The 24271-nt window shown below is 42.9% G+C and overlaps 2 protein-coding genes, 1 long non-coding RNA gene and 1 pseudogene across 9 annotated transcripts; 3 read left to right on the forward strand and 1 right to left on the reverse strand.

Moving 5' to 3' along the window:
• Positions 1 to 2489: 2489 nt before the first annotated feature.
• LOC117804076 lies at positions 2490 to 3332 on the forward strand (annotated as a pseudogene).
• Positions 3333 to 11065: 7733 nt separating this feature from the next.
• NUPR2 (nuclear protein 2, transcriptional regulator) lies at positions 11066 to 11940 on the forward strand. 2 transcript variants are annotated; one of them, XM_034670049.1, is made up of 2 exons: positions 11066 to 11394; positions 11720 to 11940. In XM_034670049.1, exon 1 carries the CDS (start codon positions 11089 to 11091, stop codon positions 11386 to 11388), a length of 300 nt encoding a protein of 99 aa, XP_034525940.1. In that variant the 5' UTR covers positions 11066 to 11088; the 3' UTR covers positions 11389 to 11394; positions 11720 to 11940. The 2 variants fall into 2 exon arrangements, with proteins under 2 accessions (XP_034525940.1, XP_034525941.1); XM_034670050.1 differs by having other exon boundaries at positions 11730 to 11940.
• A 25-nt stretch (positions 11941 to 11965) lies between these two features.
• Positions 11966 to 21157, reverse strand: LOC105240488. Of its 6 annotated transcripts, none has more exons than XR_004628394.1 (6): positions 21060 to 21157; positions 20564 to 20675; positions 18355 to 18468; positions 17144 to 17287; positions 16466 to 16728; positions 11966 to 12540 (listed from the first exon to the last, which is right to left on the reverse strand). It is a non-coding gene; the product is annotated as an uncharacterized LOC105240488 (long non-coding RNA). The 6 variants fall into 6 exon arrangements; XR_004628395.1 differs by lacking the exon at positions 21060 to 21157 and adding an exon at positions 17876 to 17924 and having other exon boundaries at positions 20564 to 20815; XR_004628391.1 differs by lacking the exon at positions 21060 to 21157 and having other exon boundaries at positions 20564 to 20815.
• Positions 20115 to 23959, forward strand: CHCHD2 (coiled-coil-helix-coiled-coil-helix domain containing 2). Its single transcript, XM_002925797.4, has 4 exons — positions 20115 to 20315; positions 21867 to 22116; positions 22845 to 23004; positions 23656 to 23959. The coding sequence occupies exons 1-4, from the start codon at positions 20266 to 20268 to the stop codon at positions 23664 to 23666; spliced, it is 471 nt and encodes a 156-aa protein (XP_002925843.1). The 5' UTR covers positions 20115 to 20265; the 3' UTR covers positions 23667 to 23959.
• The last annotated feature ends 312 nt before the right edge of the window (positions 23960 to 24271 follow it).

A 24271-nucleotide genomic window follows, 5' to 3' on the forward strand; every position in this document is an offset into this window, starting at 1 on the left:
GCTGATCGTCTACTCCTCCTTTCAGCTTAATTCTCTCATTAGTCCTCATGGACCCACTAGGCACCTTTTTACCTGCTGCCCCCAGCACTCTGTCCCACTACTGGTTTAACACAACATATTGTATGATGGTTGTATGTCCTTCTTCCTTGTTGTGTTGGGCAGGGACCCTGTATCAGTCAGGGTCAAATTAGGAGATGGAAGTCACACAGTAATTTTAACAGCTAAATTTTAATGTGTAGAATTATTAACTGTAACAAGGGATTTGAGTAATGAGCAAAAAGTAAGGAGAATGCTAAAGAATATAGGATCAGCAAATATAAGGTTCACAGACCACCTCCGAGGCTGAGGTAAAACACCCAGACTGAGAACCAGACCTTGTTGGAGGGGACATGGCTGTGGGTAATTAGGATGGTACAGAAGTTGCTTGGCGCTGTGCCAACGGTAGTTGCTGGAAATCTGCCCTCCAGAATTTGCTGGAAACCTACCTTCTGAGCTGCCAAAGAAAGTCATTTCATAGAAAGGTGTCTCACTGGAGGCACCCAGCTACAAAGCCAACCAAAGGGTGTTTCAGGGAGAAACCACTGGTTCCTGGGTGCTGCTAACAACTGTTACTGTGGGAGCCACGTTTTGGAGGAGCTGCATGAGCTGCAGAACCACGGTGCTGGAAAAGCCATCTGCACTGCAGGAGCCTGCTGGAATACACCAGAGTAAGAAGGAAAGCCCCTTCCTCATGCAATCTCTCTCCAGCGCCCACAGCTGACAAAGCTTAACCCTGTACCACCTGACAAAGGAAAAATTACTTTTCTATGGTCCAGCTCCATTTTTGCACAGCAAGCAATGAAGAGTGAATGTGAAAACAAGAAGCAATAAATGTGTAAACAGCAAGACCCCTTCCTGTTGCCCATAGCTGCTGGAGTACCACAGAGGCTAGAAATCAACATGTCAAGGAAGGTTCAGAATGAAGACGTGTATACTCAAGGCCTTTGCCCATTTTTTAAATTGGGTTGGGTTTTTGGTTATTGTTGAGTTTTATACATTTTGGATCTAAATCCCTTATCAGATACATGATTTGCAAATATTTTCTCCCATTATGTAGTCTGTTTTTTCACTCTCTTGATAGTGTCCTTTGATGCACAAAAGTTTTCAATTTTGATGAAGTTCAACCTAACTATTTTTTCTTTTGTTGACTGTGCTTTTAGGGTCATATCCAAGAAATCATTGCCAAACCAATGTCATCACTGGCATAACCAGCTGAGGCACCCCAAGATTTCTATTTTCTTACGGATCTTTTTTTCTGCTGGTTCTACCCATTACTGCAAGTAGGTATTGATATGTCCAACTACTATTGTAAAGCTATTTATTTCTCCTTCAATCCTATCATTGTTTGCTTCATATACTTTGTATCTCTGTTATTTTGTACATGTATGTTTACAATTATTGTATTTTCTTGTGAATTTATCCTTTTGTCAACATAAGTGTTCTTCTTTGTCACTTGCAATAATCACTGACTTAAAGTCTATTTTGTCTGATATTAGTATAGCTACCCTAGCTCTCTTCTGGTTACTATTTTTTAAAAAGATCTTATTTATTTATTCAAGAAAGAGAGAGAGCACAAGCTGGGGAGAAAGGCGGAGGGAGAGGGAGAAGCAGGCTCTGCTGAGCAGGGAGCCTGATGTGGGGCTTGATTCCAGGGTCCTGGGCTCATGACCTGAGCCGAAGGCAGATGCTTCCTACTGAGCCACACGGGTGCCCCTCTTCTGGTTACCATTTACATGACATCTCTTTTTCCATCCTTTCGTTTTCAACCTATTTGTGTCTTTAGATCTAAAATGAGTATCTTGGAGGACATCTGGGCGGCATCTGACTCTTGACTTCAGTTCAGGTCATAATCTCAGGGTTGTGAGATTGAGCCCTGAGTTGGGACCATGCTGGGTGTAGAGCCTGCTTAAGAATGTCTCTCTCCCTCTTCCTCTGCCCCTCCCACCCCTGCTTTTGCTCCTTCTCTCTCTCTCTCTCTCTCTCTCTTTTTTAAAGATTTTATTTCCTTACTTTAGAGAGTGTGCAGGGGTGGGGAAGGGTAGAGGGAGATGGAGAGAGTCAGGCAGACTCTGGGCTGAGCAGGGAGCCCCATGCCAGACTCAATCTCATGACCCCAAGATCATGACCCAAGCTGAAGCCAAGAGCTGGATGCTCAATCGGCTGTGCCACCCAGGTACCGCCCTCTCTTAAAAAAATATAAATAAATAAAAACAAATAAATAAAATCAGTATCTTGGGCTTTTCCTCCTGCCCCCTGCCTCCCCCACCCCCGCCCCTGTCCCAACCTCCCCACCCCATGCTCCTGTGCTGCTTTGATAGCACCATGCTGGCTCAGAGCTCTGGCTCCTGCTAAGCCAGTGCTGCTGTCATCTCTCTGCAGCCGCAGTCACAGTCATCTACCAGCACCTCATCAGCCATGATCTGCAAGATCTAGGACATCACAGACAGGCTATGTCCGGAGGTGGAGGAGTCAGTAGGACAGAGGGTAACACTGATGACTGGTTCATTGGTGGATATGCCTCTGCCAAATACCCCGAGGGTGGAGGTACCACACCACAGTAATCACTGGTGTTGGTATTGTCACGAACCATCACTTGCAGGAAACCAGCTTCACAAAAGAAGACTATAAGAAGTATATGAAGGGGCACCTGGGTGGCTCAGTTGGTTGAGCACCTACGATCCAACCCTGAGCCAGGCTCCCTGCTCAGCGGGGAGTCTGCTTTTCCCTCTCCCCCTGCCCCTCCACCCCAGTCATGCTCTCTTTCTCAAATAAAAAAATATTTTAAACAAAGAAGTACATAAAAGATTACATGAAGTCAATCAAAGGCAAACTTTAAGAACGGAGGCCAAAAAGACTAAGAACTTTTATGACAGGGGCTGCAGAACAAATCAAGCACATCCTTGCTAATTTCAAAAACTACCAGTTCTTCATTGGTGAAAACATGAATCCAGATGGCACGGTTGATCTGCTGGACTATTGTAAGGATGGTGTGACTCCACATATGATTTTCTTTTTTTTTCCTTCAAGATTTTATTTATTTATTTGGCAGAGAGAGAGCACAAGCAGGCAGAGCAGCAGGGAGAGGGAGAAGCAGGCTCCCCACTGAACAGGGAGCCCGATGTGGGGCTTGATCCCTGGACCCTGGAACCACGACCAGAGCCAAAGGCAAGACGCTCAACCAACTGAGCCACCCAGGCACCCCTCCATATATGATTTTCTTTAAGAATGGTTTAGAAATGGAAAAATGTCAACTACTTTGGCTATTGCTTTGGATGTATCACCTATGGTCATAACTGGCTACTTCTCTTCATCCACACAACACCAGGACTTAGACAAATAGGACTGATGTCATCTTAAGCTCTTCACTAATTTGACTCTGATTTATTTGGAGCAGAGGCATTGTTTTTGAGAAAAATAAACATGTCGTGTAGGTTGTCTAAAAATAAAATTCATTTAAACTAAAAAATAAAATAAAATAATAAAATAAAATATAGGCTATAAGTGGCTCATTTAAAAATATCTATTCTGCCAGGGCGCCTGGGTGGCTCAGTTGGCTAAGCATCTGCCTTCGGCTCACATCATGAACTTGGGGGTCCTGAGATCGAGCCCTGCATTGGGCTCCCTGCTCGGTGGGGAGCCTGCTTCTCCCTCGCATTCTCTCTCTCTCTCTCTCTCTGTCTCAAATAAATAAATAAATAAAGTCTTTTTTTTTTAAATCTGTTCTAAAAAATAAATTAATTAATAAATTAAATAAAATAAATTTTAAAAATCTATTCTGCCAATCTTTGTCTTTTGATTAGGGAGATTTGTCCATTTATGTTTAAAGTAATTGCTGAAAGGGAAGTACCTACTTTTACCATTTTGTTATTTGTTTTTGTATGTATTAGATAAAATTATACACATTATAGCTTTTTTGTTCCTCATCTCCTTTATTATGGCTTTTCTTTATTTTAATTTTTTTGTGTAGTGACACTTTTGTTTCCCTTCTCCTTTCCTTTTGTATTCTATAAATATTTTCTTTGTGGTTACCATGGGGATTGCATATCAAAGTTATAACAATCTATTTCAAATTGATACCAACTTGACTTCAATCACACACAATCAAAAACTGCACTGGATACAACTAATACTATCTGTTATTGAGATCACAAATTACATCTTTACGTATTGTATACCCTTTGACATAGATTCCTAATTATCCCCATGCATTTGTCTCTTAAATCCCGTAAAATAAGGGGCGCCTGGGTGGCTCAGTCGTTAAGCGTCTGCCTTCAGCTCAGGGTGTGATCCCGGCGTTCTGTGATCGAGCCCCGCATCGGGCTCCTCTGCTGGGAGCCTGCGTCTTCCTCTCCCACTCCCCCTGCTTGTGTTCCTTCTCTCGCTGGCTGCCTCTATCTCTGTCAAAATAAATAAATAAAATCTTAAAAAAAAATCCCGTAAAATATGAAAAGTGGAGTTACAAACCAAAATTGTAACAATACTGGCTTTTATATTTGCCTATGTATTTACCATTCACACAGACTTTTAAATCTTTATATGGCTACAAGTTACTGTCTAGAATCCTTTCACTGTAACCTAGAGGGCTCTCTGTAGCATTTATTGGAAGACAGGCCTAATGGTAATGACCTCCCTTAGCTTTTATTCATCTGGGAAAGTCATTTTCTCCCTCATTTTTGCTGGATATAGAGTTCTCAGTCGACAGGTTTGTTTGGGTTTTTTTTTTCAGCACTCTAAATATACAATTCCACTCTTTTTGGGCCTCCAAATTTCTCGCTGAGAAATTGACTGCAAATATTTTTTTAAGATTTTAAAGTAATCTCTACACCCAAGGTGGGCCTTGAACGCACAACCCTGAGATCAAGAGTCTCATGCTCCACTGACTGAGCCAGGCAGGTGCCCAGGCTGCAAATTTTACTGAGGCTCCCTTGCACATGATGAATCACTTTTCTCTCACTGCTTTCAAGATTCTTTGTCTTTTCTTTAGAGAGTTTGATTATAATGTGTTTTGCTGTAGTCTCTTTGGGTTTAACCCTATTTGGAGTCATTGAGCTTCTTGGACTTGTACACCCATGTATTTCCTAAAATTTGTGAAGTTCTTGGTCATTATTTCTTCAAATAATCTCTGCCTCTTTCTTCCTCGTGTCTCCCTCTGGGACTCCCGTAATGCATATATTGGTCTGGTTGATGATACCCCACATGTTCCTTCAGCTCTGTTCACGCTTCTTCATTTCTCTCCTCAGAGAGAATCTAGTTCACTGATTCTTTGCCTGCTCAAGATCTGCTATTGAGCCCCTCTAATTTATTTTTAAATTATTATATTTTTTAGCCCAAGATTTTTTTAGTTCCTTTTTATAATTACTCTTTGTTGATATTCTCATTTTGTTCATATATAATATTCATGATTTGGGGTGCCTGGGTGGCTCAGTCGTTAAGCATCTGCCTTTGGCTCAGGTCGTCATCCCAGCGTTCTGGGATCGAGCCCACATCATGCTCCCTGCTCCAAGGGAAGCCGCTTTTCCCTCTCCCACTCTCCCTGCTTGTGTTCCCTCTCTCACTGCCTCTCTCTCTGTCAAATAAATAAATAAAATCTTTAAAAATAATAATAATAATATTCATGATTTCCTTTAGCTTTTCATGTTTTTATTTTGCTCTTTCGGGGTACTTAAAAAGTTTTTTAAAAAAAGTATTTGGCTAGTAAATCTGACGCTGTGCTTTTTCAGGGATGGTTTCTGCCAATTTATTTTCTTCCTTTAAATGGCGTTCTCCTGTTCTCCCGTTTCTTTGCATGTCTTGTAATTCTGTTGACGCTGTTGAAAATTGGGCATTTGAAAGAACCCATCTCTCCTAGTCTTTGCAGATGGGTATTGCACTCAAGCATTCCTTCTCTAGTTATCTGGCTCTTCTTTAGTCCTTGAGATCAGCTCAAGGTGAAAGCTCAAGGTCTTCTCATGTCTCTTCGGAGTATGTGTCTTCCCTCAGCTTGTGGGGCTTTACTAATTCCCCTGTATACATGGCTAATTTTGAATGTCTTAATTTTGCAGAGTCTCATCCAGCTTTTTGGGGCTCTAGATGGTCTATTGTATATCTTCACCTATAATCTCTTCCCTCAGGCATCTGCGGGTCTGTAGTCCCTCTGCAGTTTTCTTGTGCAATGTCCACCACTTTTCCACCAGAGCTTTTGGTTAGACAAAGCAGATACAAGTTCTTCAACCTTCAGGCAGGTTAGAATGTTACAAGTAAGTCCTGCTCTGCTCTCCTGGTTTGAAGGAGGAAATTGGGGCCTGGGCTGCTGCCTCTTTCAGGACAAGACCATTGCTATGGCATGAAAGATGTGGGGCAAGAACAAGTAAAAACAGTACAAAATTTTCTACTGTTTTGAATGTGACTTTTTCTTGACTGGGTATTTACTTAAATGTTTACCAGAACTCCTATAGGATTATTTTAGCCAGTTTCTGGGTTTGGGGAGTTTTATTTATTTGTTTGTTTGTTTTAATGTCTTCTCGTGGGAACAAGAGTTTGGAGCTTCCTAGTCTACTATTTTGCTCATGTCACTTTTGGTATCTTCATCTTGCCCTTTGCTCCAATACCACCTCCCCAAAAAGAACTTCCGTGTCTAAAATATCACATTCATGACATTTTCATGCTTCATATTTCTTAACTGTGTTTAACACTGAGAGATCATATATTACATATTTTTATTGTCTGCCTCTTCTAGAATATAAAATGCATGAGAGCAGGGAACTTTATCCTGAAAGTCTAAAGCAATATTGGGCACATGGTACATGTTTAGTAAATATATTTTGAATGAATGAATGAGGTTTACATTATTATATAAATGTCACTCATTTTCATTAAGTTTTTAACAGTTTTGGTTGTTTATACATACATATATGTATTTATATAACAGGCATTTATTTTATACCTATGATGAGCTGAGGATGGGGGTGGGGTTAAAGGTGTTTCTAATCTTATAGGGGAGCTATACAAATACGTAAGTAATGCAAATGCATGAATGAATGGGGAAGAGAAAGAAATGTTGAATATAAGCTATAGTCAGCTCTGAGTTTGTGAATGAGTGTCACCTAAGACTCATCAGAGGGATCTCAGAGACAGTAGCAAGCTCTGCTATGGCCCAAATGCAGACACGGGGAGTCACTCCACCGTAGGCCTTGGGCAAACCGTATGACCTGGCTGAATCTCCATTTCCCTTTCTGCTACCTTATGAGATAGTTGCAATAATTCTTTAGAAAGTAATGAGATAGAGCTTTATAAACTGTGCATGGATGTGCTAACATGAGGAATTAAAGTCTGCTCCTGAAGCACGATTGTTAGTTGTTTATCCCCTGGATCTGGAGTCAAACCACTAAACAAGGTACAAAGTCCACTTTAAAATCTTACCACAATGATCTCATCAGAATTAATTTGGAGTTCTGGGGCAAGAGAGCAAGACAGATGGGGGCACCTGCTTTTAAATATCATCTCAGAAGCTAGGAGGGCAGGAACGTTTAGCAATCTGTGAACTGACAAGTGAGGAGTTTATATGAAGAGGCATAGTCAAATGGAAGAACCAATTACCTAGGGGTCAGGAGATCTCACTCCCTGCCTGGATCTGCTTTTTATTAGTTATACAAGCCCAGGGAAGTTGTCAATCTGTTTCCTCATATGGAAAATTGGGACAGTAATATTTCACAGGGTTTTTGTAAAGACCAAAAAACATAATACATGGCCTGAAGATCACTGGGTCTAAATCCATTCTCTGTACTAAAAGATCAAGGAGTCCTTGGGGAAATGGCTGATCCCTGGTCTGGGGCGTACAATGTGTAGGATGAGCCTGAATGGACATCTTGGTTTTACCAGAAAACAAGGGCATTCTCCGATACTATTAGGGTAATGCCAATAGAACAGAGAAATCACAGGAAGGAGCTTCTACAGGCCAAAGATGGAACAAGTTGAGCATTAAAAAAGAATAAAAATGAATGAAATTGATTAAACACATTGTGTTTTAAAAAGATCCATGAGTTAGTTCATAATGATTCTCAAGAGGAAAAAAAAAGTAGAGTCCATTAGAATCCTAAAGGACCCATCTTTTTTTTTTTTTAAGATTTTATTTATTTATTCGACAGAGATAGAGACAGCCAGCGAGAAAGGGAACACAAGCAGCGGGAGGGGGAGAGGAAGAAGCAGGCTCTTAGCAGAAGAGCCTGATGTGGGGCTCGATCCCATAACGCCGGGATCACGCCCTGAGCCGAAGGCAGACGCCTAACCGCTGTGCCACCCAGGCGCCCCAGGACCCATCTTTAAAAGGGAGTTAGGGGCGCCTGGCTGGCTCAGTCAGAAGAGTATGTGACTCTTGATCTCTGGTCATGGGTTCGAGCCCCACATTGGGTACAGAGATTACTTAAATAAATAAGTAAATAAGCTGTATAAAAATAAAAGGGAATTAAACATTTGTTTTGCCTTTCTTGTCAAAATGTATTTCAGGGTAACCAAATGGCCTAGATTCATGAGAGAAAGAATTCTAGAAAATAAATGTGGAAGGAATGATTGAATTAGAAAATTGCATTTCATAGCCCATAATGAAATAATCACGGGGCACCTGGGTGGCTCAGTCGTTAAGGGTCTGCCTTCGGCTTGGGGCGTGGTCCCAGAGTCCTGGGATCGAGCCTCACATCAGGCTCCTCCGCTAGGAGCCTGCTTCTTCCTCTCTCACTCTCCCTGCCTGTGTTCCCTCTCTCACTGGTTATCTCTCTCTCTGTCAAATAAATAAATAAAATCTTTAAAAAAAAATAGAAGAAAAGAAATAATCACAAGTGAACATAATAGCAAATAAAGCAATAAACTATAGATGAATCATTAGATAAAAGTTTTTGTGGAACTTCACAATTTCAAGGAAAGACTGTTATCACCTGAGCTCACTGATCAGTCATAGAATCACTAAAATTGGGGGGACAATGAACTATTGTGGATATCCTGCTGTGATGCCAACACACATTACTTCCTACGAAGTTTTCTTGCCCCCAAAATTGAATCTGAGCATAAACAAGCCTCTAGATCCAACTTCAATTTACAGGAAATATGGAAGAGAGAGGAACAAGTTAAATGACACCACAAAGAAGCAGACAAATCCACAAAGTGGGACATTTTACAGGACAACTGACCTGGTTTCTGCAACAAGTCAATGTCAGGGGAAAATGAAAGGACAGGGAGGCTGCCCTAGAATATGAGAGACTTCAAGCAAGTTTCATGTACAGATTTCATGTATATTCTGAATTGCATTCTGATGTCTTTTGGACAATCAGAGAAATGTGATTCTGGACTGGGTACTAGCTAATAACAGGACTGGTTGATTTTGTCAGGTGTGAAAATAACACTGCAGTTATGTAAGAAATAAGTCCAGTTTTTTAGAGCTGTATATTGAGAAATATAGGGGTGAAATGACATCAGGTCTGCAGCAGAGGAAAACAGAAAGGGATATATAAAGCAAATGTGACAGGATCTTGATAATTGCTGAATCCGTGTGATGGGATATGGGAGTTCATTGTTCTATTCTTTGCACTTTTAAGATATCTGAATATTTTCATAACAACAAACTCTTTAGAGATTATTTTTTTTAAAGATCATGCGTGGGAGAGTAGTAAAAGGATAAATATTAGTTTCTCTTTTTCGCAATAGCAAATGTAAGACGTGGGTGGAAGAGAAAATCCTCTTGGTGTTTTATTAAAACACTCTCCTGGGACTTGTTCATTTAAGGACCACGAAAATTGCCCTCAGAGCGGGGTATGTAGGCCACGCCCCACCAGGGATATGGCTTCAGAGTACGGAAGAAAAAAAACTCAAAACGGCAACAAACTCAGCAAGATCAAATATCTGCGAAGGCCTTTTTTTTTTTTTAAGTAGGGAATTATTTTTGATCTATTAAAAAGAAAATCCCCGAGAGGATAGCTGCAATTTTTGTGGGAAGAGAATTATCTGGGCTAGTTAAACCTCATCAAAACAAAGGCGTTCTTCGCAGTAACTCCCTGAGAGCAGCGTTTAGAGAGACAGTAATTAGGTAATTAGACCTGGGAGTCGCCGCAGAGCCCGGGGTGCCGCGGAGCGTAAAGACTCCCGCCCTGCGGTGCACCTGCAGCCCTCGGCGAGGCGGGAGACCTGGGCTTTTCGGGCGCAGTCACCCGGCCTGATCCCTGTTGCCGCCCAGGCTAGCTCGCGGGGGCCCGACCCAGCGTGGACGGGCTGGCCTGACGCTCGGCTCGGGCGAATTCCCCTGCACCGCCTCCCCCTACTTCCGGCCCTCACCCCAAATTGCCGGCGTGTCAAGTTAACAAGTTAAGCGTCACCCGACCGGAGGACGTGGACACCCGCGAATAATCCGCAATTGCGCGCCGTTCCAGGCTTGGTAGCCGGCCTTTATCATCTCTCGCTTTTCCTTTTACAATCCTTTTCCTTTTATAATCTCTCGCTTACTACACTTCATACTCCGCATCGAAAACCGGGACGGTGGAAAGGAAAAAGAGCCAATGTATATATGTGTGCCCTTTCCAGCCAGAAATAGTTTCAGCATTTTGATGGGCTTCCTTTCAATCTTTTATAGAGACAGATGTTTTAAAAATACGCTACTGGGATACCAGAGATATTTCTTGAAAAGCGAGTTTTTCACTTTACATCGTTATTGAGCACTTTTCTCCTATCATCAAACAGCCTAACAAAATGTTTACTCCTGATAAAAGTCCTCCGGAGGAATGCAGAGCCCGTGTTCTTTAAGCTGTCCCTCACTGTCGAGACTTGGCTAGTTTTCCAGTTTTGGCCGACAGAAACAGATTGCTCAGTCGGATTTTGCCACACGTCCCCTCGCGCCGGCGGCGCACCGGCCGGGGCAGAGGGAAGGGTCACAGTTCCTGGGACCAGAGCGCCAGGGACCTAGCGCGCGACTCATTCCGGGCTCTGTGACGTCATCTCTAAGCCCCGCCCCCGCTGGCAGAGCCAATCGAAACGCGGGGCAGGCGCCTCCAGAAGCGCGAGCGCGGGCGGGAGGCCCTGCTGCGCGGCGCGATGGGCCCGGTCCTTCTCAGCGCCGCCCAGGCTCAGGTCCCGCCGCAGCCGCCCGAGGGGTGGCCGCCCGTGAGCTCCGAGGAGGAGCTCTACGATTGCCTGGATTACTACTACCTGCGCGACTTCCCGGCCTCCGGGGCCGGGCGCAGCAAGGGTCGGACGCGGCGCGAGCGGGAACTCCGCACCAACTGGCCAGTGCCCGGCGGCCACGAGCGCAAGATCGCGCAGAAGCTCCTCAACGGCCAGCGCAAGCGTCGCCAGCGCCAGCTGCAGCCCCGGCCGCGCGCTCGGCTCGTATGAGCGCAGGTGCGTGCGGGCTGCGGCCGGCCACAAGCCCCGCGAGCACCCCGGCCGCCCGGGCGACTCTCGCGTCGGCCCCCTGCGACTGCACCCGGGCGGTGTCGCCCCCTTCCGAGGCTGCTCCGCGTTGGCGAGTCGTGGCTGGACTCCCTAAACGCCCAACTTCTTTCTGGGCTGCGGTTAGAATAGTGTAAAACTCTACCTTTTGCATTTTATAGTTTATAGAGAAGAGGCTAGGAAATGCAGAAGCATCTTTTTAAAAGTAGAAGTGAAGAATGTACTTCCAGTGCCTGTGCGTGGGCTAAAGAGAATAATTTATTTTTTTTGTCAGTTTTCTGCAGGATACCCGAAGGCCCTGATAAAAGTTTTTTCTCTGACTCCACCTGTAACTGTGGTCGTAAGGGGAGAATCCACGGTGGTCAACATAACTTCTTTTCGACATCGCTTAAGTTTACCGCTTCGGTATCTTTTCCTTACTGATTGTTAATTAAGTAACATCCAAGTGTCCAAGTGGGTATGCCTCTTTAGGGTTTTTAATTAAAAGCAGTAAGAACGGCATTTTAACTCTTCTGGTGGGTTTTTTTTTCCCCCAGTTGCTACGGTAGCTCGTTTCAAATCTACAAATGAACAAATAAGTTCAGCTTATGCGTAGAGAAGATGAATGGGGTTGGGTGAACGAAGGTAGGGATCTGTACAAGACTTCATAGATGTAGTGTGCAAGTTTAATATTTGTCAGAATAGGAATATTTTCCTTTGCAATAGTGTATACTGAACATTTGCCAAGTTCTCTGCAATGTTGATATCATAACAGTTCCTTCAGGTGGACGCTATTGTCCATTTTATAAAGGGGATTCCGAGGCAAAGGAGTTCAAGTCACTTTTCAGAGGTCACACAGCTAGTTACAAAGAAGACCACGTATAGTAGATACTCAAACGCGTTCACTCCTTCCAGCATCACAGTTTTCCTCTACTGTAGGCAATATTCTGCTGTTCAGAACCATACTTCACAAACTCCCTGCCCAAGGACAAGAGTTGAATTGTGGCTTTAAAAATTATACACGATATGTCAAGGTGACTGTCCTTTCTCTTCAGCCTGCATTCCGTTAGGCCTCTGTGCCCAGTGGTGAGTCCTTGGTTAGAAGAGTGGTGTGTCCTGCAAGGAGCAACCTGAATTTTAATCCTCACTATGACTGTTCATCGCTGTGGCAGTCAGCAAACTTCTGAGGTAACTACTTTCAAATTACTCCAAGCCTCTGGTTTCTCATTTGTAAAATGGAACTGATAGTGGATTACTTTATCAAACTGTGGATTATAGATTAAATACAAAAAACATATCATACAGTTAAGGACCTGGCACATAAGAGGTACTCAATAAATAGTAACTATTTTTAAGTTTACAGAACACAATCCCTTCTCCTTTGTCTCTAGTCCAAGTGTTATAATTCTTCATTTAATATATTCATTCTTTTGAAACGTCTCAGGTGGTGTGCTATAGGAGGAGTCCTGGCTTTGAGGACTCAGACACCTGTATGAACTTGGGCAAGCTGCTTAAACTCTTAAGTTATCTGTTCCCTTATCTATAAAATGGGTATAATACTGTACCTATTTCAAGAGTTCTTCTGAGGTGTAAATAAAATAATACACGGAAAGCTCTTAGTGCCTGGTATATGATAGTCACTCACATGATTAGTATTTGTGCTGCTGAAGCAAGCATGGCACTTACATCATTGGTAATGTTCCCATCGCCACTCTTGGCCTTCAGGATTTTTCCTTACCCCTACTCTCCTGCTGTGTCTCAGGGACACTATGTCCAGATTAATCTTTCTGAAGGCCATTTTAAACATATAAAATCCCTCAAGGACTGCTCAAACCCTGTAGGATGAAAAGCCTAGATTCCTCATATTGTGCTGGAAATCATCTATTAGATTTTCTTAAATTTTGTCCCGTAACTTCCAAAAACACACTGTAGTTCTTGACACAGATCTTTTGCCCTTCTGTCCTCACCATATTCAATTCTGCCTCTTCGTGCGAATCTGTGCTGTCCTACTTAGCATGCCTTTTTCCCCTTTATCACTTTAAACTTTCTAAAACAAATTCCACCTATACTTATTTTAAGTTCCACTTTCTCTCCGAATCTTTCATCCGCAGTGAATATCCATTCCTTTGAAATCCATAGAACTTCATTTAACCACCACCTAACCATTTGTGTATATAGTATTTTGTATTTTTAGATCAACAGTTAAAAATTCATTCATTGGTTCATTTTTTTTTGTCTGGTACGTGCAAGGCATCGTATTCATATAAGTATGTCTTAGTTACCCAATGGAATAAATTACATTTAGAGTGTAAGGACCTTAGTGTCTTAAACATCTCAGTTTGTACACAATTCCCAATTCACAATCCCAGACAGACATAAGCCATGTTAAAGCAGCACTCTGTAAGGTGTTCTAACTAGATTTTGTTCACCTTAGATACTAAAACTTTCACAGTTTAAATACAGTAACTATAGAAATTGTGTATTAGGTACTTATTGCTGTGTAATAAATTACTCCAAAATCTAGTGGCTTAAAGCAACAAATACTATCTTAGTTTCAAGAGGTGAAGAATTCAGAAGTGGCTACAGGGTGGTTTTAGCTAGGGTCATGATGTTGGAGAGGAATTAGGCTACACTTTTCGAAAGAAGTGTCAATCTGTGGACCTATTTTAAACCATCACGGTATGTTTAATTAGTGTGTGTTCATTTTAGACAAATTGGAAAATATGAACAAGCAAAAAAGAAGTAAGAAATCACTATCCATTATTCTGGATGAATGGTTTAAAATATGTCCATAGACCTATCTGTTTCTGTACGTTATAGGTATCTTAAGAGAAATTTTACTTAATCTGGAAGAGTAAACATTAGAGAACCAGCAATATTTCAAACAAGAGTCACAATACTATAATCTCTTTAGTTCTTTTAGTCCCATGTTACTAATTCTTGTTTAATTTGAATGCAGCTTTTTCGTTAGTTCTGGAAATTCTTACCCATTTCAGTTTTGATCTTAAAGATACTGAATACCTGTATTTGTCCTAAAAGTCCTTTTTATGAACTTCCTTGAAGATGAAACTCATTTTGTAAGACAATAAAAACAGTTATAAATAATGCCAAAAACTCAGAAATGGACATTGTTAATGATCTGAGAATTCATTATGATGCAGTTGACAAGGAAACTCAGTTATCTGTGTGACTCGTAACACTTCAATAGCTAGAACATCCAGTGATAATGACCTTATACCTGAACGTAACATACCAAACAAGCAAGCCTGATTAGTCAAGGAGACTTTGTTCACGATTTAAATCTTGGGGAAGTCTGTTAAAACCTTAGAAAGTTTTAAAGCACCTGCCCAAACAGGATTAGGGATGGTCAAAGACCTGATAAAGGCAAAACAGATAAGCAGGCAAAGAGAAAACAACTATTTACATTTTCTTACCAAGAGCAGACCAACAATTCAAGAAAAAGAAAACTTTATCTTTTTAACAGAGAGAAAGCAGACTTTCAATCTTATACCAACGTAGTTTTAAAATCCATTCATTTCAATCTTAGTCCGGCCTGACCACGCCTAAAATTCCTTTCCAAGATTTCTCTTCACAAACCTACAACTATACTTTGCATTCAGATTTTGTCCTGAGCCATTTCTTTCCAACCAGTCTCATTTAGGACAAAATTACCTTCTTTTACCTTCAACAAAAATGCATTTCCATTCCTTATGATGTGGGAAACGAAGGCAAAAGAAAAATTATTAAATTTCCTTACTACCCAGGGACAAGTCCTTGAAACAGGCAGAGTGACATTCCTCTAGGGACCCAACTGCCTTGATACTGACACTTTGCTAAAGGCCAAAGACAATGCTACCCTGACCCCCCACAGCCCGGGACCCTATAAGTCTCCTTTAACATATAAAAATTCCTTTAGAAATTTCCTTTATCTCGGGGTGCCTGGGTGGCTCAGCCGTTAAGCATCTGCCTTCGGCTCAGGACCTGATCTCTGAGTCCTGGGATCGAGCCCTGCATCGGGCTCCCTGCTCCGCTGGGAGCCTGCTTCTTCCTCTCCCACCTCCCCTGCTTGTGTTCCCCCTCTCTCTGTCTCTCTCGCTATCAAATAAATAAAATCTTCTTTAAAAAAAAAAATTTCTTTTATCTCTAAACCCCACAAGCATATGGCCCACCGATATACATCTGAAGGGTCTCATGACTAAGGTTTTATTAGACGGTAATAAATGACATTTTCCCAACAATAGCTAATCCCTCAAGGTCCTGGAAACCTTGCTTCCAAAATTCCTTAGACACTTAACGCTATCCCTAACCCCCTCCTAACTTGAAAGTATATAATGGGCCACTCATGACCCCATGGCAGCTCTTTCTGCCCATGGGTCCTGTCCCCGTGCTTAAATAAAATCACCAAAGACATCTCAAGAATTCTTTCTGCTACATCACTTGTATCTTTCTTACACATACAGAACTGCTTGTTTTTCCATCAGTCTTAATTACAGTTAGAATTTTTTCACTTTTAGAAACCTTAGTCTCCAGTGAAAACTAAGTAGTAACCAATTATGAACCGTTTCACCAAAACTTTTTAGATGGCAATTTTATGAATCTATTAAGTACAAAGCATGTTTACCGATAGACTCAAATATCCTTAGTTTCTTTGCAATAAGAAGTCAAAAGTGCAAACCTACATTCAGTAATCAATGATTTAGCATTTTATCCTATTTGGAAAAGACCTAGATGTCCAATGAATTTAATCCCACTAATCATCCAAGCAAAACTTTAGTTTCAGGCTACCAAAGACTTTGAAAGCTATCTTAATAACTACCCATGAAAAGTTTCATGAGACAAAAAACCAACATTTTAGTCATCTTTTTACCAACAAATTGCAACATAGATAACAGGTTATTTGACCTTCGGCAAACCTCGATAGAATAAAAGTTCCACGTTTAGTGCTAATTTTAAAGACGTGTTTAGCTTAAACCAACAAACTTAACTTCGTTTAAATACTGAATTATGTTCCACCTGGGTCCTCCCCATTGTCAAGTTTTACCTGAGACACTGGTGGGGAGATCTGGAGTAGGCGGTGTTAGGCCCAGGAGGTGCTCTTCTTGCCCCTTGACAGCGAAGGGAGGAGCCATGGTTGAGGCATGGAGGATGTATAGAAGCCAGTTACGAAGCCCACACCCAAGGTGGTGCAGAAACAGGAGGTGGGAGAAGGGGAGGCAGAAGAGGCGAAGGGCTGCCAAAGGCAGAGAAAGGGTTCCCAGTTGCAGAGCTCATCATCTCCAACAGAGGAGCAGACGCCATGTATTCCTGCCAACAAGAGGGAATAGACAGTCCATGTAGGGCCGGAGAAGACAGGGAATTTCCCCGAAACAAAGGGAGTTTCAGCAGCTGCTTGGAAATATTCCTTTAAGTCCCCAACCCGAGGTAGAATAACCACTGTTGGCTCCATTTATAGCCATTAACCCGGGAAATGACTGAGGGAGAAGCCCCCACATCTATTAGGAGGAGGAACAGTGAGAGAGAGTCAGCGTCCCCTTTGCTATTGAGGGCCTGTGTTTCCTCCAGCAACCTGGGTTTATTTGGAGGCCTATTTAGATAATTATCATCCAATAAGGGGGAGGGTGGTTACTAGCCAGAATGTTTGGGCAAACATTCTGCAAGAGGTGCTTAGGTCGAGGTTCTGGTGTAGAGCTATGAAGGCTAGTTTGAGCAACGAAGTTACCTGAGGTTCATTCGCCCTATTTCCTGCAGAGGAGATCTGATTGATTCCACTGAGGCCATGCAGTGTTACAGAAGCTCAGTCCTTTCCTAAGTTTTGCAATCTGAATTGTTTCCAGGGGGTTAAAAGGCACCCCAAGGGAGGGTCCTTGGGAAGTGAAGAAAAGAGAAGGTCCATTACCTTGAAAATCCCCTTGACCCCCACCCCCAACTCCCAGGTGGCGTTCCACCCACAGGATATGTCAGAGGTTCCTGGTGTCAAAGTGACCCGAGGGGTTTCCCGAACAAAATCGCTATAACCACCACCGCCAATAAAGGCCCCTGTAGGAGGGATACTAGTGTCCCCCCCACTTCCCCATTGCATCCTAGGCTAGAGATGGATGCCTTGAAGGTCATGCCATAGAAGGTCCTGCCTTATTTTACCTTGCCTTGAAGAACCTGCCGTTTTTAACCCATGGAGAACACTTGAAAAGTTTTACAAGGGGAAATTACTGAATTTTGTAGCTTAAGTACTTAGTAGAGGACACTGCCGGAAAACAGTAAAGATAGAAATCCATCATGATCTAAGCGACATTCCAACACATGTAGTCCTTACAGCCAACTTCCCTGGGAAACAGTCCCCAGCTGGGTTTTGATTCAGTCAAGTGCCGGCTCCCAGTGGAGGTCCTGTGGCCAGAAGTGGCTAGACCAGGGATGTGAAGGCGATCACATTAGATCAATCAGGAGGAAAGCTCACCTGGTAGTCTTTAAGATTGGCAGCCGTCCTGGTGACTTAGGTGGCTGTCCTGTGCCCAAGACAGACAACTTTATAAGGACAGCAGTAAAAAGAGGGCATCAAGTTTCTGGGTCTTATTACCATTCTGGCCAGGGTACTAACTTCCAGGCAAAAGGCAGGCTTTCTCCTCCTCATAGAGTAGCCACGGGTTACAGGATTACAGCCTGAGCAATCACCGTGAAAGTGTTCCAATAAGAGTATACTCCTTGGGGAGCTCGGGTGGCTCAGAGGCTCACGTCATGATCCCAGAGTCCTGGGATCAAGCCCTGCATCAAGCCCCGCATCAAGCCCCGCATTCTCCCTCTCCTCTACTACTCCCCCTGCTTGTGCTCTCTCGCTGTCAAAGAAATTAGAAAAAAAAAAAAAAAAAAAAAAAAAAGACTGTACTCCTTGAAGGGCCCCTGAAATGAAAGTAAAGGAAGAGGAGGAAAAGTACTCACCAAGTTTGCACCAAAGCTCAGAGTCCGGATGAAAAGACTCGGAAGCCCCACGTTCAGGCGCCAAATGATGTGGTTTTGAAATATAGTTGAGGTTTGGTGGGGTGGGGTCCGGAGCTGACAACCAAGAAAGAATTCTTGAGACATCTCTGGTGCAAAATGGTGGTATTATTAAAGCACGGGGACAGGACCGGTGGGCAGAAAAAGCTGCTGCCCAGAGCAGCTTTTTTATTCCTTTTTATAGTTGCATATTATGTGATGTGACTTTTTAAAAAATCAGTAGTCTACTGACAGGAATTTAGCTTGTGTCCAATCTTGTACTATTACAAAATAACCTTGTACAAATAGCTAATATTCTCTCAGTGTAGAAATTAATGACTTAGCCAGGTATGACTAAAATTTTCTCTGTTCTGGATGCCTATCTAAACTGTCTAAAGTTATGCTCATTCTAGGCTTTTCTTGTGCCAGGATATCCTTTATAAGGCTCCTTTACTTTGTCCCTGTTTATGAATTATCCAAAGGGAAGTACAATGTCATGCCACTTGTGAAGATTTCATTAAGTTCTGTGAAAATAAAACTTTGTTTTTCATGAATAGTTTTTGCATTATTTGCCCTTTGGTTCCCCAAACATTCTGCTGTTACTGGAAAGAATGTGTTAAACTCTGCTACCTCTCTCTGGTGGAAGGGGAAAACTTCTCTTTGACATCCAAGCAGAAATGGAAGGAACACCTCTGCTTTTTCTCCTCCATAAATCCCACCCCATCCCAAGGACCTTCCTATGAAAACCTCCATGAAATGCCACTAGCCAACTTTTCCCCTACTGTAGAGGTTCTAAAACATTACTGTCACAAGCATGCCACACCAAGTCACTAAAACACACACCCTTGGGGCCTTCACAATTGCGGTTCCCTCTGTCTGGCATGCTCTTACCCTTAATAAATATTTGATTTCAGCGCTTCAAGGAGTCTATTCAAATGCTGTCTCTTCAAAAAGCCTGCCCTCTCCAGCTTTTAACTTCCCATCTCATCTACCCTGCTTTTGCTTCCTGTCGCCACTATCTGATTTATGTAGGCGTTTGTGTCTCCCCCTCCCTGAATTTAAATTCCACGAAGTTAGAGTCTTGTTTTATTTGGTGCTGTGTCTATCTCCAGAACCTAGCCAGCACTTGAAAATCATCCAGAACACTTTTAATTACCAGTGAATGAATACTATCCCAATTATGGGCACAAATTCTATGATACATATGAAAAGGGTGTGAAAATGTATAGTAATAAATGTAAGGCATTATTACAATCTCAACTTTTGTTGCCTGAATCCAGATAATAGAAATACAAACAGCATCAACTCAGCCCTGTCGATCCTGCCTAAAGTATTCGGTTTCCTTCGTTCAGTTCACATTATGTGCCCATACTGTGCCTCCAAAAATGTTTACCTAAACAAGTAACAATGCAGACAAAAGTTAACATGTCTCAGGTCCAGTGGCAGTCGCGCCAGATATCGGCCTCACTCTCAAGGTTGGATTTGTCTACCACGTTAATAATACAAACGTTTGAAGGAAGAGCAACAGTCCTCGAGGCCTAGGAAGCAAACAGCAAGCGGCTCTGACTCAGGCTAGACTGGGAGGCCAAAACTCGCGAGGCTAAGTTCAAGCACTTCCGGTCTCCTGAATGAGCCTGGCGCCGAGCTCATGACGCAAACCGCGTACGGCCCGGCGCCGCCGTGACGTCCTGCTCTTCCAGTGACCTTCAGGGCCCGCGGAGACGTCGGCGAACGAGCGACCTCTGCCTGTGCGCTGATTGGCCACGAGCCGAGGCCAACCCCGCCCCCTGTTTTCCGCTCTCTAGGTCTGCAGAAGCCTCTGGGGTCTCGGCCGGATCTCGAAGCTTTAGACGCCGAGCTACGCTGCAAGTAACCATGCCGCGTGGAAGCCGGAGCCGCACCTCCCGCATGGCCCCTCCGGCCAGGTGAGGCCACCGCGGGGGTTTGGGGCCCTGACGGCGCCGTGACGCAGACGGAGGCCGCGCTAGGTCTCGCAGGGCGGAGGCCACGGGAGGGGGCGTCCGAAGGCCGGTGTGGCGTGGGCCAGCCTCTGCCCGCGGCAGGCTGGTTGTAAATGGGCTTTAGATTTCCCGTTAGCAGCAAACTTTCTAATTTCGAATGCCCATTGAAATATTTTAGAGCTCATTTAAAAATGTTTTTTAAGTTTACTTACGTAATCTCTACCAACATGGGGCTGGAACTCACGACCCCAAGATGAAGACGTCCACGCTCTTCCTCCGACTGAGCCAGCCAGGCGCTCCTAGAGCGCATAAAACGGTCATATCCTAGAAAGAAGTGGGTTATTAAGTGTAAACCGGCGGAAACGCCAAAAGTCACCAAAAAAGAAAAAAACCCTAGTGTCATAGAAAAGTAATATAATCGGGAAAATGATCTCATTTCAATAAACTGGATAATCTTTGAGCACGAGCAGTGAGCGTTCCAGGCGCTCGGCCCAGTTGGGGAAGCAGTTACTGAAGCCTCACGTGCACATGACGTTTTCTAGTTCATATAATGCTTTAAAATTATACTGCTAATTACACTTTAACCTTAACACCAGTAACTTTAGGGATAGATATTATTCCTGTTTTCCAGAAATAAGGAAATGGAGACTCAGAATAAGTGACTTGCCCAAGGTCACGCTACCAGTAAGTAGGAAAGCCAGGTCTGACCCGAGTTTTCCAATGACCAGTTTAGGACGTTTAGCATACATTGCTTCTCTGGAGGAAGGTGGATTGTGTTCAAGCAGTATGCTAGGAGTGCAAGAACGTGGTTCACTAAACAGGAAAAAGCTTCTCTCCAGAGGACAGAAAACCACATTTTTGTGAAGTGATCCCAGATGCCATCTGATTGGAAGCAAAGTCATAAACTTCTGACCTAGCCTTATTTGGGGAAAAGCACCCAAGGAAACAATCTACAAATGGCCAGAGGGAATGTAACATGTGAAGATTTTTATTTTATTTTTTTAAAATTCTGTTTATTTGACAGAGCACAAGCAGAGGGGAGCGGCAGGGAGAGGGAGAAACGGGTTTCCCGCGGAGCAAGGAGTTCAATGCAGGGCTTCATCCCAGGACTCTGGGATCATGACCTGAGCCGAAGGCAGATGCTTAACCCACTGAGCCACCTCAGCGCCCCCATATGTGAAGATTTTTAAAGCAGTGCTGGACATGTTAGTGAAAGCCTACTGTTGACCAGAAGCCTTAGCAATAACATAAACAGTTGTGTAATAGGTATTTTGTATATTATTATAATACTGTATTCTTAAAATAAGCTAAAGAAAAAAGGTTACTAAGAAATCATAAGGAAGAGAAAATACATCCAGTGCTCTACCTATACCGTATCGAAAAAAATTCATATGTAGGTGGACCCATGCAATTCAACCCTGTGTTAAATGGTCGACAGTACAGTTTTCTTTAGGTTGACAATTTCCAAACCTGGTAGGAAGTGGGCACTTCATACTTTGTTCTTTTCTTGCTTAGCCGGGCACCTCAGATGAGAGCCGCGCCTAGACCAGCGCCCCCGGCTCAGCCCCCAGCAGTGGCTCCGCCGTCTGCTGTTGGCTCCCCTGCTGCGGCACCCCGGCAGCCAGGTCTCATGGCCCAGATGGCAACCACTGCAGCTGGCGTGGCTGTGGGCTCTGCCGTCGGGCACACGATAGGTCATGCCATCACCGGGGGCTTCAGTGGAGGAAGTAATGCTGAGCCTTCAAGGCCTGACATCACTTACCAGGTAAGATCTGGGGCAGTGTTTTCTTTCAGGGGTGCATTATGAGAACACGTAGTTATTCGTAAGTTCCTTATGAAGAGGAACTGTCTATAATTTTAGAATCCACAGTGCTCTTAACAGAAGATGGTTTATCAAAAGCCCATGTTTGGCAGTTGAGTTAGTGCCTGAGACCAGCATCATCAAGTACGATACAGACTGTATTTGTTTCCAAGGAGTAGAAGAGCAGTTCAACCTGACTTCACTGTAAACAGCCATTTTCCCCTTATTTTAAATTTAATCTCAATCTTGGTTAAGTATTTAAAAATCTCTTTAGTAGCCCTATGGTCTCTGAACTCTTCTCTGATATTTGCCACCGCCCCTTTCTGAAGTATGTGAATTTTCTCCTCCAATGAGCATGAGCGTTTAGTGTGTACCCTTGTATTTCTGGTGTATTTGATCCTCTCATCCATTTTTCTATAATAGTCCCACTTTCTCCTCCATGAAACATCACCGAACCCCACTGGTACATTGCATCTGTGTTCTTGAATCTTTCTAACTGGGATTTTGTTAAAGCCCATTTGCTTTCTGCCTTTAAAATTTTTCACTTTCCGTGGTATTAGATGGAAACTTCAATTTGCATCTAGTTCTAGTTATGTTTCCCCAGTTGACCTCAAAGACATTGGATATTGTTCTTTGTTCAGGTGTAAATCTGATTTCCTTTCTCAGCGGCCCTAAATGTTATGCCTTTGCAGGAGCCTCAGGGAACCCAGCCGGCATACCAGCAGCAGCAGCAGCAATTTGGCCCGTGCCACTACGAGATGAAACAGTTTCTGGAGTGCGCCCAGAACCAGGGTGACCTTAAGCTCTGTGAAGGTTTCAGTGAGGTGCTGAAACAGTGCAGATTTGCAAATGGTAGGTGATACATCAATCCCTGATTGGACCTGCATCTGCTCAATTCACAGCATGATACTCCTGGGCCCTGTAGAACTTCAGGCGTCTGTGTAATAAATTAAACGGACAAGTTAGAGGAGATTTTGCTTACATTCTGAAAATAATCTAGTTCTTCTAACAAAGAGCTGGTCCAGAGGTTTCTGTCATTATCTTAAGCTTTTACCAGTTACATTGTGAATCTGGTACTTCCTGAAGTGGCTATGGATCAGTGTGCCAGGTCTTGCTCTGCTTAAAGGATGCGGGTAAAATAAACATATATAAATAAAATAAAAAATTGCATTCCATTTTCACCAAAGTCCAAGATTGGATATAAAGACTGATAAGTTATTGGCATTCTTCACACCTTATTTGAGAGTTTATTCAGTCCCTCAGTGGAACTCTGGGATTTGGGCTCTCGGAATGTTGGCAGTGAACTTGTTTTTATTTAATTTCCTCCTATTGACGTAAAAATTCACCATCTAATAAAATGCTTATTTTCCTCTTCGTACCTTCATTTAGGCAAGAAACTGATAACCTTGGGCTTTCATCCCTCCTTTTATCATTTGGAGGGTTTCTGTTTTGCTAAGAATATACAGCCGTTATTCTTCTAACTTAATCCTTCTCTGTTTGCAGGATTAGCCTAATCACGAAGTTCACATTGAAGATGCGGAAAATCATCTCTCATGACCAAGTTAATTTAGCATAAAAATATAATCGATGGTGAATACATACAGTGTAAAACCACCAGTTAAACCTCTCCTTCATCATTAAGTATAGTTTTCCTCAGAATTGGAATAAAAAGGGTGTCTGACTATATAGAAGTTCATTGAGATGGGTTGAGTTTGGGGCTGGGCAAATGTTCATGTGCCTCCTTAAATCACCTCTTGTGATGTTCTCATTTGTGAATTAATTAGAATAAAGTGATTTTCTCCCAAAATGTGGTGTCCTTGAAGCATAAGATTATAACTTAGATACGGTATTTGCATTTTGCGAAAGAACCCAGTTGTCTCCACATGTCTATAAGCGTATCTGTTTTATAGTCTCCGTATTAAATTAGCATCCATCTGGAGGGTCCCAGCAATGCTCCCCGAGGAGCTTTTCTAGAGAAGTGGTTCTGTAAGGAGTAGCTCACTATCCAACATCATGTTCATTAGAAAGTTGCAGGTGGAAGGCCAGTGTTTGGGAAACTGAGCAGTAATGGGAAACTGTTCTAAAGTGAATGAGAAAGGAAATGTGAGAATAGACCTAT

The sequence above is a fragment of the Ailuropoda melanoleuca genome, chromosome 10, assembly GCF_002007445.2.
Source record: "Ailuropoda melanoleuca isolate Jingjing chromosome 10, ASM200744v2, whole genome shotgun sequence".
NCBI classification, from domain to species: Eukaryota; Metazoa; Chordata; class Mammalia; order Carnivora; family Ursidae; genus Ailuropoda; species Ailuropoda melanoleuca.

What these genes read in the sequence shown, in the direction of transcription:
- NUPR2 (XM_034670049.1), top strand. Translation starts at nt 11,089, where the DNA reads ATGGGCCCGGTCCTTCTCAGCGCCGCCCAGGCTCAGGTCCCGCCGCAG.
- CHCHD2 (XM_002925797.4), top strand. Translation starts at nt 20,266, where the DNA reads ATGCCGCGTGGAAGCCGGAGCCGCACCTCCCGCATGGCCCCTCCGGCC. An exon ending in CGCATGGCCCCTCCGGCCAG is followed by an intron (nt 20,316 to 21,866) that starts GTGAGGCCACCG and finishes TTTCTTGCTTAG; the next exon opens with CCGGGCACCTCAGATGAGAG. An exon ending in GGCCTGACATCACTTACCAG is followed by an intron (nt 22,117 to 22,844) that starts GTAAGATCTGGG and finishes ATGCCTTTGCAG; the next exon opens with GAGCCTCAGGGAACCCAGCC.